Source organism: Durio zibethinus, chromosome 3 (assembly GCF_047325235.1).
Source record: "Durio zibethinus cultivar Kanyao isolate XHJ-2024 chromosome 3, ASM4732523v1, whole genome shotgun sequence".
NCBI classification, from domain to species: Eukaryota; Viridiplantae; Streptophyta; class Magnoliopsida; order Malvales; family Malvaceae; genus Durio; species Durio zibethinus.
The window spans coordinates 7,939,442-7,957,061 of record NC_143164.1 but is presented as its reverse complement, the minus strand read 5'-3'; the positions used below and the strand labels follow the sequence as shown (position 1 = coordinate 7,957,061).

The window sequence follows — 17,620 nt, the reverse complement described above, 5'->3', positions numbered from 1 at the left end:
AAATTAATGATAAAGTGACAATGTATTATTTACATTCAAAATTTCAACTATTTTCACAGTTTTTTCCTTCTCTGCTAGAAATAAATCTATTACAAGTTAATAGTTTCAAACCAATTGCCAATAAAGCTTAGGCGCTCAAGGACAAAGGCTTGCTGATAAGGATTAAGGAACCTTTAGATTTCACGAGTCAAGTCCCACTGCAAGTAAATTTAGTCCAATTTTATATTAGTTTATTTAATTTGTTTGTTTATAAATTTAGTCAAATTGGAGTTTCTTCACGAATTTGTCCTTCAAACTTTGGGTCTAGTCCTTAACACTCGCAGACAAAAGTTTTGCGAAGATTTTGCAATTTAAATCCTTTTTTAGAAAAATTAAAGCTAGGGAATTTGTTAAAGTTTAAGAAACTAAGAAAATTTATCTTGAAAAACTCTAAAATAGTGTTTGCTTGTGACATACATGATTTTGAAATTAAAAATTTTTTTTTAAAAATTAAAACCACGTTACAATTCTATCAGTATATTATATTTTTATTACTATACAATTAATCCATTTATTTTGAGTGTAGATGAGCTTTGAGTGTAATTAAAAGGATGGTTTTGAAAGCATGGTTATATTATACTTTGTATCTCACTGTAAATCATCACCAACATATCTTACAGATTAATAGAAATTACGCAAATCTTATGTTTATTTTTATTTATTTATTTTTTTAATTTTTAACTACTACAATTTCTAACATAAAATATGTTAAAGAAAACTCTATTTGACTCTGATATTCTTTGAATTAATTTCAATGTCCCATAATATTGCACCAATTCCCTAATTAGGATTAGCCCAACATAGCAGTGTCCCAAAGCAACAACCATGGCAATGTCCCAAAGCAGCAGGAAGGGACGATGCTCCATGAGAAGAAAAACCAGAGACAACTAATTAACATCAAAACAAGTTCTTTAAAAAGAAATGTCACAAGTAAAAAACAACAGCCAAACACAAAACTATTTAATCTCTAGAACCAGTACAGATACAAACCAATCTGCAAAATATAGCAAAAGAACTCATTTGAAAAAAATAAAGTGTACAATCATCTAATAAGCTCTCGAGCAATTTGTTTATCTGTCAACAGATATGGCAGGATATCAGCATTATAATCACTTCTGCTGCTGAAACAAATTGCAACTGCAGAACATCCAAGTAAACATAATATCGACTAAACCATAGTTTTCTACCAAGTTATGGCTGTGCCAGTTACATAATACTATTATACAAGTGAACTCACAAAAAGATTTAAAATAGATGTAATTTGAGAAAGCATCAATACTAAAACAAGTGAAATTTGACAAAAAAAAAAAACAAATACAAATACAAAAACAAAATTAAGTGAAATAAACTCAACTTATTTACCAAACTCTCAAACTAGTATCAAGCCACAACAATCATGCCAAATACTCACTCACCATCTATACTAATATGCAATAAGGAAAATCATTGCCAAAGCATCACTGAAGAGATATAGTACTAGAAATAATTCTGATAAAAACATAAAGCCTCCCAGAAGACATCCATTATAACTATAGTAATCAAACAAAAGAAATTGAGCTAGACAAATCAAACTCAAGCAATACTTGTTTAAAAAGCGCTAAAATTGTGTTATTATTCACATGTACATTACTGGATTAAGACAGGTATATTGTAACTAAGAAGGTAACACACCAAAATATAATGGGGCACAGCCAAACTAGAGTTTCAGAGGCCTACCTTTTTAAGGCAGAAATGTTATTAAACGAATTTTGAGCTGGAAGATTTTTCAAGTGAGAAGACCAATTGATAGAAGTAATTAACCGCTAATTATATAACAAGAGAAGTAATTGTGAGTTCTCTTAGCTACAACATACAACAAATTTGAATGGGGCAAGTGCCCAGATAATGCCAAGAACATTCATAATTTTGAGCTTTAGCCAGGAGCAATGGTGAAGGAAGTGATTTTTGCCCTCAATTGTCAATTTTTGTTTTGCAAGTTGAAACTTCAATTTCCTACATGCTGACACATCCAGACAATGTGGACTGGTTGCATGATTATCCTCATGAAGCAGCCTCTAAATTATGTCATTGGATTAGAACCAATTTGAAATGCTGAAGTCTCGTAGCTTTCTGAGATGTCTTTCCATGTCTTCTCTGGTCTTGACCCACTCTTCCTTTTCTATTACAGTTGTTGGGTCATCTCTTTCACTCTGGAAGCATATAGAAAATTAAATTAGGTAACACAAAACAGGCAAGGCAACTCAAGAAAGTGAGACGGGGCATGGGTAGTCACTGCATGAATTATTTTGAAGGAGTTTCCATTAGCACGTACAACAAGTAGGTCGCTCTTTCTATCCTGGTTTCTTCCTCCTGGAACTATGACCTACATAAAGAATCAATAATTAAGACATGGTAAATCAATAATTAAGCACTATTTACCAATTTAAATATTACATTTAGCTAGAAGAAATTTAGAAACAATATATTGTCAAATCAAGTTGCTGCTACTTGCTGCTCTTCTTCTTCTTCTTTTTCTTTTTTTTTTGCTTGAAGCAGCAGTCATTGTTAGATAGGTTCTAATGTTCAAGTTGTAATTGAAAAAGGTTCTGCAGCAGGCTCAAGCAAAGAACAAAACTGCATCTCACCCTTACTATCTAAAGCATCATAAAAAATGAGGAATATTTCCTATTTGAATCCACAAAGCCAAAAAGAACTTATCTAAACAAGAAAGTTACTAAAAAGGGAATGGAAGGCATGAGCCATATTGTAGCCTTGTGTGCAATAGAAGAGTATTTAAAGAGATTTAATTACAAAATTTCGTACCAAAACTTTTGCTCTGGTAATTGACTTGGTCTTTGAGTCAATCACATATATCTCCTCAAAGTCTAGAACAAACTTTGGGTTGCCCAACCTTCGGTTCCTGTAATGTTTTGCCAAAAAAACCTGCAATAAAAAAGAAGCCAGCTCATAATATTGCTCAAAGAAAATCAATGATCTTTACCCCCTCCGATTGAGATAACAGCCATATTTCAATGAAATGGCCAATGAGAGGAAGAGTTTTAATTATTCAGAATTCCTAAATTCTGTAATTTGTCCATCTCATTCATATCCTTGTTTTGCTATCATACCAAGGCTAAATTAAGACTTCATTGGCATTTGTAATTTGCATACCAGCATCAGCTTGCACCCATTTTTCTTTCTTCTTCTATTGCTTTATTCTTATTTCACAGTTCTTCTGGCATGTCTGTTTTATACAAAGTTTTTCTTTCTTTTTCTCAATTAATCCTAAATCATAATTATAGCATAGCTTTAAAGAGCATACTAACTTATTTATTCAACAAGGTTCAAACAACAAGGTAGGCCGCAATTGACAAACACAAAAAGTAGGGCAATAGTTGGGATTTTAGCTCTCTCTAGGTCAAATCTCTAAAGTTGTTTAATCTTATGCACAAAAGGAATTCTCAATCTTAATTGATAAGCATTTAGAAAGTTTTTATCATGCATGGAAATGGCATTGGAAGATACGTTACACAAGTGAGATTGCATATAGCAGCACATGCTAATCCCACATAATGATTGAGCATTTGTAGCGCTAAATTAACCAAAGATGAGGTTGGAGCTGCTTACAGAGAACAGGAAAGACGGATATAACTAAATTTCCTAAAGGGAAGCAACAACCTGACAATTGCATGGAAAAGAGTCTACCGATGACTGCCAGCCCTTCAACAGGGCGATCCTCTAACCTACTAATCAAGAACAGAGCTAATGTCTGCAAAGGTAGGCATCAGACTTGTAGGAAACTTAAAAGAGGAAAAATTACACGTCAATTCATACTTCTAGGAATACATGCAAGGACATCTTATGTGGTACCCAATCCCATCCTTTAGCAATTTTACTTTTAATTCTTTTTTTAAGAAAAAAAAGTGTCACCCTTCAGCAATATTACAATCTCAGGCGTTTATAAAGCATAAAATCTAAAAGGCAGGATTATTTTATTTTAATATCACTAAATCTGAAGCAAAAGCAAATTATGGAGTTCTCTCATAGGTTTACTGAGGAAGAAGAGGCATATACGTAGGATATATCAAACTAAATGAAATTAACAACATCAAATACTCTTGAATCATAATAAAAAAGAGTTAAAGAATAGAAACCCATAACGTAATTCAGACTACAAACCAGATCAGAAAGATACACTTGTATGAAACACATGTTCATCTTGGAATGGTCAAGTTTGCTGGAGGAAGGAGTGGATTCAGGGAGAGGGAGAGTGAAAACTAGAAGAGTATTTGGATTCACATGTTAACAATGGCAAAACATGTGGCAATAGATAAGTCATACCTTCTTGACCACTCTCTCAGATTATCAAGTGGATCTCGAGGTACATCAATGGGTGGTTCTGCAACATTGTAGCAGCCATAATCATTCTTTCCACAGCGAATGTACTGTAATTTTGAGATAAACAGAGTTGACCCGATTAATGAAAACAAATCAAAAGATCAACTTAAAGAATGTCAATTTGACTAGCTGTTACCATGAACAAATAAAATGAGACAGAAAGAGTATTATACATGATTCAAATCTATAACACATTACAGCCACATTATTCTTTCTCATCGGAGCATTATAGCTGCATTGACTTTAGATAAGGAACCAGAAATGTCGTCTTAGAAAAACTAGTAATAAAACCCAAAAATAAAAAATCAACAATTACACTACCTTTTGAGGCATTGGAGCCAGAACCTCGGGAATGGAATACACATCCATATCCGGTGGAGTAACATACATCTAAGGAAAACCATATAAAAAATAAGAACAAAATCACATAACAAGTCCAAAAACCCAGCAAAAGTAACACAAAAGACCAGAAACAACAATTCAAGTGCAGACAAAAAAAAGCAGAAATTCCCTTAAACCACAAAAAAAAAGAAAAAGCCACTAACCTCCCTGAAATCATAAACATCATTATCCGGGTCAGGCGGCTTCCGAATAAAGAAATCACAATCCAACAAGCTAATCTTATGAAACTCCTCCTCATTTATCCTATAATCCACCACCATCTCCCAGTCCCACCCTTGAGTCGGCACGAAGCTCTTGCTTTCAATAACTGCTATGTCCACGTCAACAGTAGTAGAAGAAGCGGTAGCAGCAGAGGCGGCGTCTAAAGGGCCGTATTCAACGTCGAAGTTTTCTTGTTGTCGACTTCTTCGACTTATTTATTCGTCCATGTCGTAGTCATCGGGTCCTCCGGCATCAGCGTCGCTGTCTTCGACCCGGACGAGGAAGGGTGGGTTTAAGGATTGGGATTAAGGGGAAGTGGAGGGGTTTGGGTTTGAGAAAAGGGAAGGGAAGGAGGGAGTGGGTGAGGAAGAGGGAGGAAGACTATTTAGGGGAGAATAATGGAGAGGAGAGAAAGAGCGTGGCCGTGTTGAAGGAGGTGGTGGTCATGGAGGGGGATAGGATTGAAACTTTGGATTAGATTTTTGAAACAAGAAGTATCCTAAAAAAATCTATTTTTCCTCCCTTTACACGTTGAATAAATTGTTTGCCTGTGAGAAATGTCTCTCAATAATGTCCGATAATAGCATAAATAAAGGCAATATCAATGTTTTCAACCAGGCCGACAGCTCTAGCCCACGCTCCTGGACCATGTGAATTAGAGCCCCGGTCCCAAAAAATCGAACCACAGGCTTTAACCGATCTGGATGGACTCTCGTGATCTTTTCGAATGCAACCCAAGACAGACCGACCCTTTTCGGCTTTTCCCTTCTCCCGTTTCGCGTCTGAATTTGATCGGGAAAAGAAAACCGCAAGAAGATTAAACCCTAAAAAGACCATTAAATTTTTTTAATAATCCACACATAAGCCCCCCCCCCCCCCCCCCCCAAAAAAAAAAGAGAAAAACGGAAAAAAACCCCTGCTAAAAGGAAATCGTTTTTCTTTATCCCGCGCAATTCTCTTCTCACTCTATTTCCCAATCAAATTCCCCAATATTCTAGGTCTCAAATTAGAGCCTTCTTTTACTGGTTCTTGAATATTCTTCTGTTTTAATTAACCCTAGGAGTAACAATTGGGTGACCCGACCCGGAATTCTTGATGGAAGATAAGAGTGGTGGTGGTGGAGGAGCCGTAAGTGGTGGTGGTGGTCAGCCCTCGGGAGTGGTTGCTCCGAAGGTGATTAAGGCTGGTGACCGGCAGGTTTTCACGGTTGAGCTCCGACCAGGAGAGACCACGTATGTTTCTTGGAGGAAGTTTGTCAAAGACGCCAACCGGGCCAATGGATCTTCCGCCGCTGCCGCGGCTGTGGTGGCGGTGCCTGCACCTGAACCACCTCCTATTGCCCACCCTAATCTCCAGTCTTGCATCGCCCCTGTAAGGGCCGCTTCTTCAATCCTTATTTATACGTAGTTGCATTGTTTAACTTTTAAATTTAGTTATTTATTTTATGCATGTTTTTTATATGCATGCTTACATGAAGTTTGACTTCGTAGTTTTGTGGCGCTTGATTTAAGAAATTGTGCTTTGAATTTTTGGGTATATTTGAATGTGTTAGTATTGTTTGGCTGCCAAGAAAATGAGGGAAAGTGAAAGAAGATCTGGTACTTGCTTTTTCCTTTTCGGCCATCCTTAAGCATGCTTGACATTATCCAGGGACAAGCAGCTGAAAAAGAAGCGAAACATGAACCACCTCCAAATCGTTTCAGTGCTGTAATTGAGAAGATTGAACGTCTTTACATGGTATTTGTATGTTTTATTGTGTTTGCGATCATTTTGAGCTGCACTTTGAATTGTTTATGTTAATGTGAAGTGTAATTCTTTCTCAGGGTAAAGATAGCAGTGATGAGGAGGAACTGAATGAAACTCCAGATGATGATCAGTATGATACAGAAGACTCTTTTATTGATGATGCCGAGCTGGTTAGTAGTAAATCTATTATTTCTATTTTTAGCCAGTCTATATTGGTTTTATGCTGATGGTAGTTGGTGCTATTCTTCATGTAACAAGGATCACGTAATGTATTTTTATTGCTTTATAATGTTGCTTTGTTGCTTGTTCTGCAGGATGAGTATTTTGAAGTTGATGATTCAGCCATAAAACATGATGGATTCTTTGTTAATAGGGGAAAGTTGGAAAGAATGTGAGTTTCTTTGAACCGTTTCCATCCTGCTTCTTCTCCGTTGGTTGGTGACAAAGCTGTAGTAATGATCCTGTTTAGATTGCTATTCATATGTATTCTATGACATACCAGAAGCAACCATACATCTCATATCAGTTAAAGCTAGGTTGATTTATGTATTATTTTCCCTTAAATTGGTACACATTTGTCTTGTGGACCAAAATATAATTGGATGCGCAGCTAGGCTTGCAACTTTAATTCCTGATATCATGAACATTGCTACTGTAGTGGTTGTCAATGACGCATTGCTCGTCTTGTCTAAAGTAACCTTATATCGTATTTATTTTATCATTCTTTTCTCAATGCAATGTGGATAAAGCTAGGTTACTTGATTTATCTTTAATTTACCTAATCAAGTTATATGCTTTTTCATGTTGAAAGTTCATTATTAGTTGATTTCTTCCAATTTCCCTTTACTAATATCTTTTCCTTCTTTTTCAAGAAATGAATCTTCTGTGATACCTAACCAGCAGCCCAAGAAAAGGCGAAGAAAAGATGCTGCAAAACCTCCTGGTGAGGATGACGATGGTAGTGTGCCAAATCATGTAAAAGCAGCAAAGATGACTGCAGGGGCGGCTGAACCATCTCTTGGGAAGAATAATTCTAGTTCTTCTCTGAATTTGACTGCATTAAACGAACAATATGGGGATGTAAAGTCTCAGAATCAATTATCAGTTTCTGGTGATTCTTCCAAGAAGAAATCTTCTGAGATAAGACAAGCATTGGATTCTTCTTCATATTTAAAAGTTCCGAATGGTGATTCTTCTGTACATTTGGCAGATGTGAAGGATATTGAAAAGTCGAAGACGGGATTTCTGCAGCCAAAAAATGTTGTCAATAACAAACTGAAAGATGCAATTGGATCCTTTGATGTTTTGCATCAGAAATACCATGATAAAAATGCTTATGCACAATCCAAATCCCAACATGGAAAACCAATCAGCAATTTTCATGAGCTAGAACAATCGGTTCGGCCTAAAGAAAAGAATGGTATCCATGAACTGCCAGACATTAATGTTTCTGATGGCAAACATGCTATGCATTCAGCAGTAAGTTATTGTATTTAATCTTCAACTTTTTTTTTTGATAATTTGTTCCATTTCTCAGTTTCCATTGGCTGGTTAATAACTTGTTAGTCATAATTAGTAGCTGCATAACCTAGTTTGAGTTTTGACATGAAGACAGGGTTCTTTTAATGACAGCCTACAATATCTGAAAACACTAGGAGTTCCATGGTTGTGTGTGTGTTACAGTAATAAAAGCTCGAACATAGATTCACATGACATCTGCTTTGACTGCAAGAATAGTGCTTCGCAATTAGAGATGGAGACAGAGATAGAGATAGAGACAATTGAAACAGTTGTTATATTCCCTCAAATTTCATTTGAACAGTATGTGGACTACTGAAAACACCCTGGAAAGCTCAAGGGACCCATAGACCTCTCTTTTTTAGTGTGTGTGCATGTGCATGTAGTGCAAGGTATTAGAGAGGTTCCTGCTTTGTCCCAAATTATCGCTTATCAGAGAGATGTGAGCAACTACTTTTGCATTAGATATTAATGCTATCATATTGATTTTGATTTTGTGTAATATATCATGCAGAAATCTTCACACATGCCGAAAAAGGATGGCTCCACTCTTAGGCCCAAAACTTCCATGCTTGAAAAGGCTATTAGGGAGCTAGAGAAGATGGTTGCGGAATGTAAGTGTAAATATGTATCTTGTACAATGCAATTATGGATAGTTCCTTTTAAATATATATTCTTTTTCCTCCCTGTCTAAAATATCACAGCAAGGCCACCTGCTATTGAAAGTCAAGATGTTGATACTTCATCCCAGGGGATTAAGAGGAGATTGCCTAGAGAAATAAAGCTCAAGCTCGCTAAAGTTGCTAGATTAGCGGTATGGGACTTTTATTAACACTTTATGTCCTGTAAAATAACTCATTTTCCAACTGTCATTTGTTTCAATTGCGTGATGCCTTAAGATAAAGATTAAGTTTTTTATTTTTACTTTTATGTTTGTAGCAGGCAAGCCACGGGAAAGTTTCTAAGGAGTTACTAAATCGTCTTATGAGCATCCTTGGTCATTTAATGCAGCTAAGAACACTTAAGGTATCTTTCCTTGTCTATGGATGAGTATGACCCCCACCAATTTTCAATTGCAATTCCAATATTTTGCCTTTACTAGATCAAATTTAAAAGGGTTTGGAATGTTGTCATGTTATGATTGCATGCCAACATACCAATAACTCACAAATCTAGAAATACTTTCTGTTAAATCTACCTTTTCTATTGACATGGCTTTTGCTTTTAATTCGCATGATGTAGTTTCTTTTTGTTCAATGAAGAAAAGTTGGTACGCTATATGTTGGACTAGCGATCATTATAACTGCAATTATTGTGGCTTTGTAATGTAACCTAGTGCATGTATTTTGGGTGTTGAATCATGCAATCAAATTTGTGAGATCTTGAAGCATGTTTTGCTTGTAGTTATAATCCAAGTTCATTTGGAAGCCTATTGTAGAACCATACCACATGAGGACTGTTTGGTGGATGTCAAATATGTGACAAGTTTTCTTACTTTTAGAAGAGATTCCTCTGGTTTGTCATCTTTATCCTTTGAAATGCAGAACTGTTTAAAGAATTAATGGAACAGGGCAAAAGTATGTAAAACTTTTGTGCATTACTCTTCTCTTTTTTTTTTTTTCCTCTATGATAGACTAAATCCTCTTGTTTGCTCTCGATGATCCTTTCTATTAAACTCGTTCTACCAATTTGGATCATCTTTGTAATACAAATCTATGAATATTGATGCAGAGGAACCTCAAAGTCATGATTAGTACGGGTGTGTCAGCAAAGCAAGAAAAAGACGCTAAATTTCAACAGATAAAGAAGGAAGTCATTGAGATGATAAAGACAAGAATTCCTTCTTTTGAGATAAAGGTTTGTTTTACTCTCTCTCTCTCTCTCTCTCTCTCTCGCCCTCTCACTTTTCTAATTTCTATTTTATTTAATTTCTGTTTCCTCTCTTAGTTTCTCCTGATTCAACAGTCTTTTATCTTTTTTTTTACTCTCTATAATGAAATGCAGTCTTCATTCTGCTTTGCTTATGAGCAAGGGCAAAATTTCTTTCCTACACATAGGGCCTGCACTTCTGTTAAAATATGCCTTTTCTCACCTTCTCGCCCTATGCTATTGTACTTCATTTTATCTCCCTTCTTTCTATCATGTGGATTGTTTAGTTTAAATACTCCATTGTAGATTCCATGACTATTTTTCTCCTTGTTTTCTCTTTTCTTCCCTTCATCTTGGTATATAAGATCATGGTCTTTCATCTTGTTCATGGTTAGTACTCTATATTATCAATTAAATTTAGAAAATTTTGCTGCTCTTAATGAAAAATGCATAATTGTGTTTCAGATATTGGAGCCACACGCCAGAGCTTCTGGTGATTTTCAAGAAATTGATTCCGAAGAAAGAGTTTTTAGAAGGAAATTTAGCATGGACGCATCATTGGAGAACAAGATTTGTGATCTTTATGACCTCTATGTTGATGTAATCATATGTCCTAGCATGACTTTTGAGAAAACTTCATCTCTTTCGGGGAAATCTTCTTCTTAATGAATCTTATCTTTGCTTTTTTATTGTTTAATGGTTGTAGGGATTGGATGAAGATGCAGGTCCACAAATCAGAAAGCTTTATGTAGAGGTTGGGCACTTACCATTTCTTTCTCTACCCCCACAGTTACTGTAGTGATAATGAAAATCTCTATATTGCTGGCATAGGTGTTCATGAAGGTGGCCAAATATGTCTCTGCAGTTATTGTTTAGTGATAGGTTTTGATAGTATCACTCTCTTGCCATTTGGATGAGAGGAGTGCATGAGACTGCTATGTCTCTTTCTCTTCTACCCACCTTCTCTCTTCTGTCTACCCTTATTTCTCTTCTAATTTTGTATCCTATCCTTGTACAGTTGCATTCTCTTCCCCTTCAACTGCATCATCCCTTTTTATAACTAAAAACATGCCTTAAAATGCTTTGCTGAACAGAATTCCATAAATTTGTCCTATATTATCATTATTATTTTTTTTCAAATAATTTGAATCAATTCTATGGTGTTCTTCTTGAGCTCATTTCTTGCTGCTACCTTGAACAGATCTCTTATTCTTTGTTTTGGTCATGTTCCTTTTGCGTTAATTTATTGGTGATGAATCTCTTGATTATTGTTCTTAATGCTCAATTATGGTTTTATTTTTTCTGTTAAATAATTATCTTATATTTGGAGTCCATCTGTGAACAGCTTGCCCAGCTGTGGCCAAATGGTATGATGGACAACCATGAGATTAAACATGCAATATGTAGGGCAAAGGAAAGACGGAGAGCAAGGTACAATAGACGTAAGGTTAGTAATATTGCTTCCCTGCTTTTTGCCCTCGTGTTGGTGTATATACTTTATTTATTGGTGTGTGTATGTTTTCAAATTAATTGGTTGGTCTTCTGCAGACTGGATTAATCGATCTTCACAATTTTTATATAATTATGAGATTTGAAGCTTCCTTAGGCTTGGCAATCAAAAACCTTTCTTATCCAAACATTTACTGGCACAGCAACCTAGCCCATGTTTTTGATTATTCTTAGGGTTTCAGATGAACCAGTATTGAGTGGATGCTGGGTGTTTTACTTGGCCATGTTCTCTATTTTTGGTGATATATTCATTAATGGGTCTCTTCTTGTATTGTTTGTTGGTTCCCATTCTGAGCAGCAAGTGAGATGAGATGACATAGTTGCCATTTGGCTGTAGATAAGTACATGTCTTCTTTTCATTGATTTCTCTCAGTTTGATTGCTGTTTGCTTATTTGTGTTCATTTTTGTCCTTTCTAAAAGGATCTAGAGAAAATCAAGAGGAAAGAGATGTTGGCACCAAGATTGGAGGAGAGTGTTCGAGTGGAGTCTGCCTCAAGGGCACAGCCACAGCAGATGCAAGAGAGGTCAGCTACTGACTTCGATTGTCAGGTTTTGCCTTCAACTAATAAGTCAATTTCAAGCACAACAACAGCTGCTGTCCGGATTCCCAGTCCCTCAGCAACTGGTTCCAGTTTGGACATACTAAAACAGGAGAAGTTAAAGGGCATTTCAAGCAATGCCATGGATGAAATAAAGGTGGCGGATGGTTCAATGCCAAAGAGAAAGGTAAAAAGGAAGCCTGAAATGGAGTTGGATGAAACTCATTTCCGTCCAGAGAAGTTAAATCTGCAACAGGGTAACGACAGGCACAAGTCCACGAAGCAGCTTTTGAATCTTGCCCCGAAATCAAACCTTCCGCAAACTGCTACAATGTTCGAGCAGTCAAGCTAACATAATGTCGTCCATTTAGGAGTTCTCATCATAAACTGATAAGTGCTTACCCATTTTTTTTTTGTTCTCCTTCCCTACTCATTCTTACCTTTTTAATTTTACTTTTCTTTATCGTTTCATTCGTTCAGAGTCTTCAGACCTACTGATTTGTCACCTTATCTGGTAGTACCATTTTTGTAATTACATGTTCTTTCTCTTGCAGTTAAGAGTTCTATGTTAAATAGGAGATAGCAATAAGGTTGTAATATTCTATTGCGAATGTATTTTCTAGGGAACCCTTTTTCCAGCTGGAATTTTTCTGTTTGCCTTTAGATCATTTGCAAACATAATAAATTAACCCCTAGATCTTATTCGTTATGCGGGTGTTTTTTTTCCTTTTCTTTTTATTTTTCCTTGCTAAAAATAAGGAAAATTTTAATTTTTTATTTGGTAATACGGTTTGTGTGATTATAAAAATATTTTTTACATATCCAGTTAGTGTATTTTTTACATCGGGTTAGTGTATTTAAGGTTTTATTTTTTAAATATTTTAGTGTATTTAAGATTTTATTTTTGAAATATTTTTTTCTTCACGAGGAGAAAATTACTAGGAAAGGATTTATAAAAGAAATTGCAAACTTGTAAGAGCCGTCTGATCCAAACCATGGACTGGCCTAGTAACTATCCCATTAACCAAAACAGAAAAGCCCCATACAAACGATCCATTTTGGCCCATACTATATAAGACCCAGACCCTGCCGCGTTTTTCCATTCCCACTTCTTCCTTTCCCATAAAGCTTCCCTCATACAAACGGACTACCTCTCTCTAACTCCACAAAACCTAACTTACCTTGAAAAAAAAAAAAAAATTCCAGATATAGAGGTTGAGGAAGAGAGAAAAAAAGATGATGATGACTAAGACGAAGGCGTTCAAGATGTGTTGATGCCACGAAACTTGGTCCTTCCTCAAGTCTTCGACAAACTTCACGGCTTTCTCAAGGATAGCGGAGCCCAAGTCTTCCTCTGTTGTGAGCCTTCTCGAAACGCCCCCGATGATTTCCACGTCATCTCTCCCATCGATCACGTAAACTCCTTTTTGCCGCCATTTTCATTTTGCAAAATATTTGAAATTATTTTTAAATGTCTTTATTTCATTTAATTAATTCCTTTGAACTATATGCTTGATTTGCTATCACATTGTTTCGCTGGTGTGGACTTAGGAGATTTAGCCATGCTATGTGAGTCAATCCCTCTATGGCGAGCTCAAATGTCAATGTGTGCGTTGTGCTTTTCTGTGTATCAATTCTTGTTGAGATGCTGTAGAACTGGTTTTTCTGGTAAAGGGATATCTTTGTTGAGATTTTCTTTGGCTAAGCAATTGAATCACACAATTGAAGAATGGAATTGAAGAAGGGAATTCCCTCAACCCCACTCAAATTAAAAAAAAATTACAATTATATGTATATAGTTGTAAAATTTGTGTAATTTTTTTGTATTGACTCCGCTCAAATTCAATAAAAACATAAAACGATAGGTTAAACAAAAAAAAAAAAAATTATAAGGACAATACTAATATCTAGATTCAAATTAGATAAAAGTCTTTACATTTTTAATATTAAATATAAGAAATTTGGATGTCTTAAATGATAGTGCCATGACATGATTGTATTTTCTTTACTCTTACTAGAAGATGAAACCGAACATGCACTCTTCCATGATTATCTCTTAGATTCTTTATCTCTAAGGAGATAGAGTCTAGCACACATCCTAGCATTGCCAATCTTCTTCCCTGAATCCAAGCCCTGAATTTCACTAATGTTAGAAAGAAATTTAGTAACACAATTAAGATCTCTCGTAATTTTACTAATAGACAGAAAGTTGCAATCTAAATTAGGGACATGAATAACAGAGTCAAGTGTTATGTCTTTTGAAATAATGATTGAACTTGTCTTGGCTACTCGGAAAAGTGACCCATTTGGTATTCGAACTATGAGGTTTTCAGTATATGGTGATGTATTCATGGAACACCGATGCATCACCGGTCATTTGGTCTAATGTACTTGAATAAACAATCCAAGATCTTGATCCACTTTACACAAGTAGTGCATTGAGAGAGTTACCATTTTTTGCAACAGACGCTGTGCTTACAACTGACTCAGTGTTCTGAAGAGATTGCTAAACAATTTTCTAAAGGAGTTTCAACTGCTCTTTATTGAACGGGATTGATTCCGGGAGTGTTGGAGTTGTCTCGGTGGTGGCAAAATGCTCATGACTCTCTCGATTTTGAGTAGAACGTGGTTTGTAGTCAGTAGGTTTCCCATGGATTTGCCAACAATTTTCTCGTGTGTGCCCTGCCTTCTAATAGTAGTCATACCAAGATCTGTTACCTTTCTTCTGTTGATTTTCACCACCTTGGTAGGATTTTGGTCTTTGTACAGCAAAGGCTGAATTTTCTGTCTCTTGTGGATTGCATGATGTCCCTAACATCACTTTCCTTCTACTTTTTTCTCAACGGACCTCAAAGAAAACTTCTTGGATGCTGGGTAATGGCTTGATGCTAAAAATTCTTTCACGAACATCATCAAGGCTCTTGTTTAGACCAAGTAGAAACTTATAAACTCGGTCATTCTCCACTATTTTCTTGTATTGCTGGTTATCGTCAAGGTACTTCCATGCTATTTCTTCAAAGATATCTAATTGCTGCTAATAATGAGTTAAGAAATTAAAATATTCCATGATAGAGGAGTTTCCTTGCTGCAGGTCATGTAGAGTGCTTTTGATCTCAAATATTGCAGACGTATTCTCTATGTTGGAGTAGGTTTCTATGTTGTTGGCCAGGGTGTAGATAGAAAGATAGAAAGAAAATATATATATATATATATATATATATAGCTAAAACATCAAATTTGGCAAATCCCATGATATCCTAAAGATAATAACAAATCACCTAAAAATCTTCTAACAATAAATAGAAACTACCAAGTAAGAATTTGATCAATGAGCCAAATCCTTTTTATTTAGGAAACAACCAAAATACTAAATGAATGGCACCTAATCAAATCTGGTTAGGAATCAGTTTTTCACATAGGTTTATTCTATACATGCTATTTTGGCTATCGTGGTTATTCTGTAAATAATGACTGTTGCTAATGCAGGTTCATCCAAATGTTCCTTGTATGCTTTTTACACCTATCTGCCCACATTCCCTCTCATTTAGATCAGTTATACTTCCAGATTCTGCAAGGCTTAAATTGAAGGTAAAATTATTCACATATGAAAAGACTACGCATATTTTATTCTAGACCCCTTTTTTTCCCATCTAATAAGAACGTAGTGGAATTCTTTTATGCTTTGTCTTAAACTAGTATATTATTTTTGCTTTAATTAGTCAAACTGGGTTCATGTTTTATTTTTCCAATCAATTTCTCATGTGCTATATTAGAAAAAGTTCATTAGCTTGTTCTTATGCATTATGGCTAAGTGCTCGTTGAATACTAACAAGGGAAGAATAAATTTAAATTCTTTGATTTGCTTGGTATATTAATCCTCTTAGTGACTGTATGTTATCTACATTACATAGGTGTGGGTGTGGTAATGTGTATGCATGGGCATTGGAGTCAGCTCTTCTAACCTTCATGTGAAAGGTTTGTGGTGTTTTTCAAGGATTTGGCGTTATCCAATCTTTGCTATATTATTTGAAGATTTCTATGTTACTGGTCGCAACCCCCTGTTTAAACTTGTTATTTATCATTGGCATATGAGAAAAAAATTGTTTCTGTGCTGTACCTGGCTGGAAGTTGCCTGCCTGTTTGTTTAGTTGCTGTAGAGTCTTGCCTGACAAACCATCAATTGGCCAGTTGGACTCTTGCTTGTAACTATTTTTTCATTTTCTTGGATGTTGCAAATAATTTAAAATGAGGTGTTTTAATAGAGAATTAAACAGAGAAAAGATGGTGTTTAACTTTCTGCTGTTATTGGATGGTCTTCCAATTTTGAGAGCTCAATTGGTTTTTTTTTTGTTTTGTTTTTTTTTTGGGGGGGGGGGGGGGGGTCATATTGCACCAAATATGCTCATTTGATGTTACTTTGTCAGCCCTTCTAAGTAATGCTCTTATTAATAGCTATATTCCATGTTAAAACTCAATTAGCTTAACATAAGTAAACACTTCAATATACACAAATGAGGTTGTATTTCTGATACTTGTTCTCATCTTTGTTATAAAGGTTATAGTCGGGTAGAGAGTTGTGGGTTTCTTTTGCACAAGCTAAGGGCATTTTTTGCTTAAGGGGATAAAACAAAAATTGTGTGAATGAAGCTAAACAAACTGAAATTGCATTTTAAGTCTGAGAGTTCTTCAAAGATGACATCACAGTATCTGTATCTGAAGGAGATTTCATTGCCTGTCTTTTGAAAAAACCTTGCAGTTTACCAAATTCTTTTAGGTACATTATATAAAGCATTGAAATATCGTTGTTTGTGGCTTCACAGATTCCTGATGATGCTTGGAGTAACGCTTGGGTTTCTTTTGATGGGAAGAGAAGGCAGCAACTCTCACGAGGACATTCTGTCAGAATATCTATGAGCCAGCACCCCCTCCCAACTGTCAATAAATCTGATCAAACATGTGATTGGCTCCACTGCTTGATTCGCTGCCTAAACTCGAATGAGAGAATGGATCAAAAAGCCCTGTAAGGCCTTGCCTCTGACATTGGGTAGCAAGTTTCTTCATCCTCAAGGTAGGATAATGAAGCTTCATGTAAATGGCTGTACAAATCTAAATGGGAAAAAGTAAAAAATGTTTAATATACAAATAGTGGATGTTATTCATTACCAACATAGGCTTGTCCATGTCAATTTTCACCCTTAAATTGTACAAACACTGTCAGTTAGGACACGGCACGAATTTGAAATAAGGAAAAAAAAAAGATCTGATCATTTCTTTTTGGTGAAAGAATCTAATCATCAAATGTGTTGTATTAAAGCTATAATTTGTCATTGCATGATCAATTACGTATGTCTTTCTGGTAGTTTTGTATCATATATTTCTGCAACTTAATAAGAGAATGCGGGAATTATACAGATTACTT

General features: G+C 35.6%; 1 protein-coding gene and 1 pseudogene across 10 annotated transcripts; one reads left to right on the top strand and one right to left on the bottom strand.

The window, feature by feature from the left end:
• Positions 1-1,622: 1,622 nt before the first annotated feature.
• LOC111299991 (PLASTID TRANSCRIPTIONALLY ACTIVE protein 6, chloroplastic-like) lies at positions 1,623-5,594 on the bottom strand (annotated as a pseudogene). Its single transcript, XR_016340910.1, has 6 exons — positions 4,962-5,594; positions 4,738-4,806; positions 4,360-4,463; positions 2,842-2,961; positions 2,312-2,401; positions 1,623-2,228 (listed from the first exon to the last, which is right to left on the bottom strand). The product of XR_016340910.1 is annotated as a PLASTID TRANSCRIPTIONALLY ACTIVE protein 6, chloroplastic-like (transcript).
• Positions 5,595-5,744: 150 nt separating this feature from the next.
• Positions 5,745-17,540, top strand: LOC111298452 (ubinuclein-1-like). 9 transcript variants are annotated; one of them, XM_089758346.1, is made up of 16 exons: positions 5,745-6,390; positions 6,670-6,756; positions 6,843-6,935; positions 7,080-7,156; positions 7,638-7,876; positions 7,976-8,244; positions 8,798-8,897; positions 8,988-9,097; positions 9,226-9,309; positions 10,015-10,140; positions 10,618-10,752; positions 10,859-10,906; positions 11,498-11,599; positions 12,083-13,616; positions 15,688-15,789; positions 17,022-17,540. In XM_089758346.1, the coding sequence occupies exons 1-14, from the start codon at positions 6,115-6,117 to the stop codon at positions 12,551-12,553; spliced, it is 2,217 nt and encodes a 738-aa protein (XP_089614472.1). In that variant the 5' UTR covers positions 5,745-6,114; the 3' UTR covers positions 12,554-13,616; positions 15,688-15,789; positions 17,022-17,540. The 9 variants fall into 9 exon arrangements, with proteins under 9 accessions (XP_089614472.1, XP_022748922.1, XP_022748907.1 ...); XM_022893187.2 differs by having other exon boundaries at positions 9,223-9,309; XM_022893172.2 differs by having other exon boundaries at positions 7,638-8,244.
• The last annotated feature ends 80 nt before the right edge of the window (positions 17,541-17,620 follow it).

Bases quoted from the DNA above. Each gene is read 5' to 3' on its own strand.
- LOC111298452 (XM_022893164.2), top strand. From the start codon at position 6,115: ATGGAAGATAAGAGTGGTGGTGGTGGAGGAGCCGTAAGTGGTGGTGGT. The intron at 6,391-6,669 runs GTAAGGGCCGCT...GACATTATCCAG, and splicing joins TCCAGTCTTGCATCGCCCCT to GGACAAGCAGCTGAAAAAGA. The intron at 9,310-10,014 runs GTATCTTTCCTT...ATATTGATGCAG, and splicing joins TGCAGCTAAGAACACTTAAG to AGGAACCTCAAAGTCATGAT.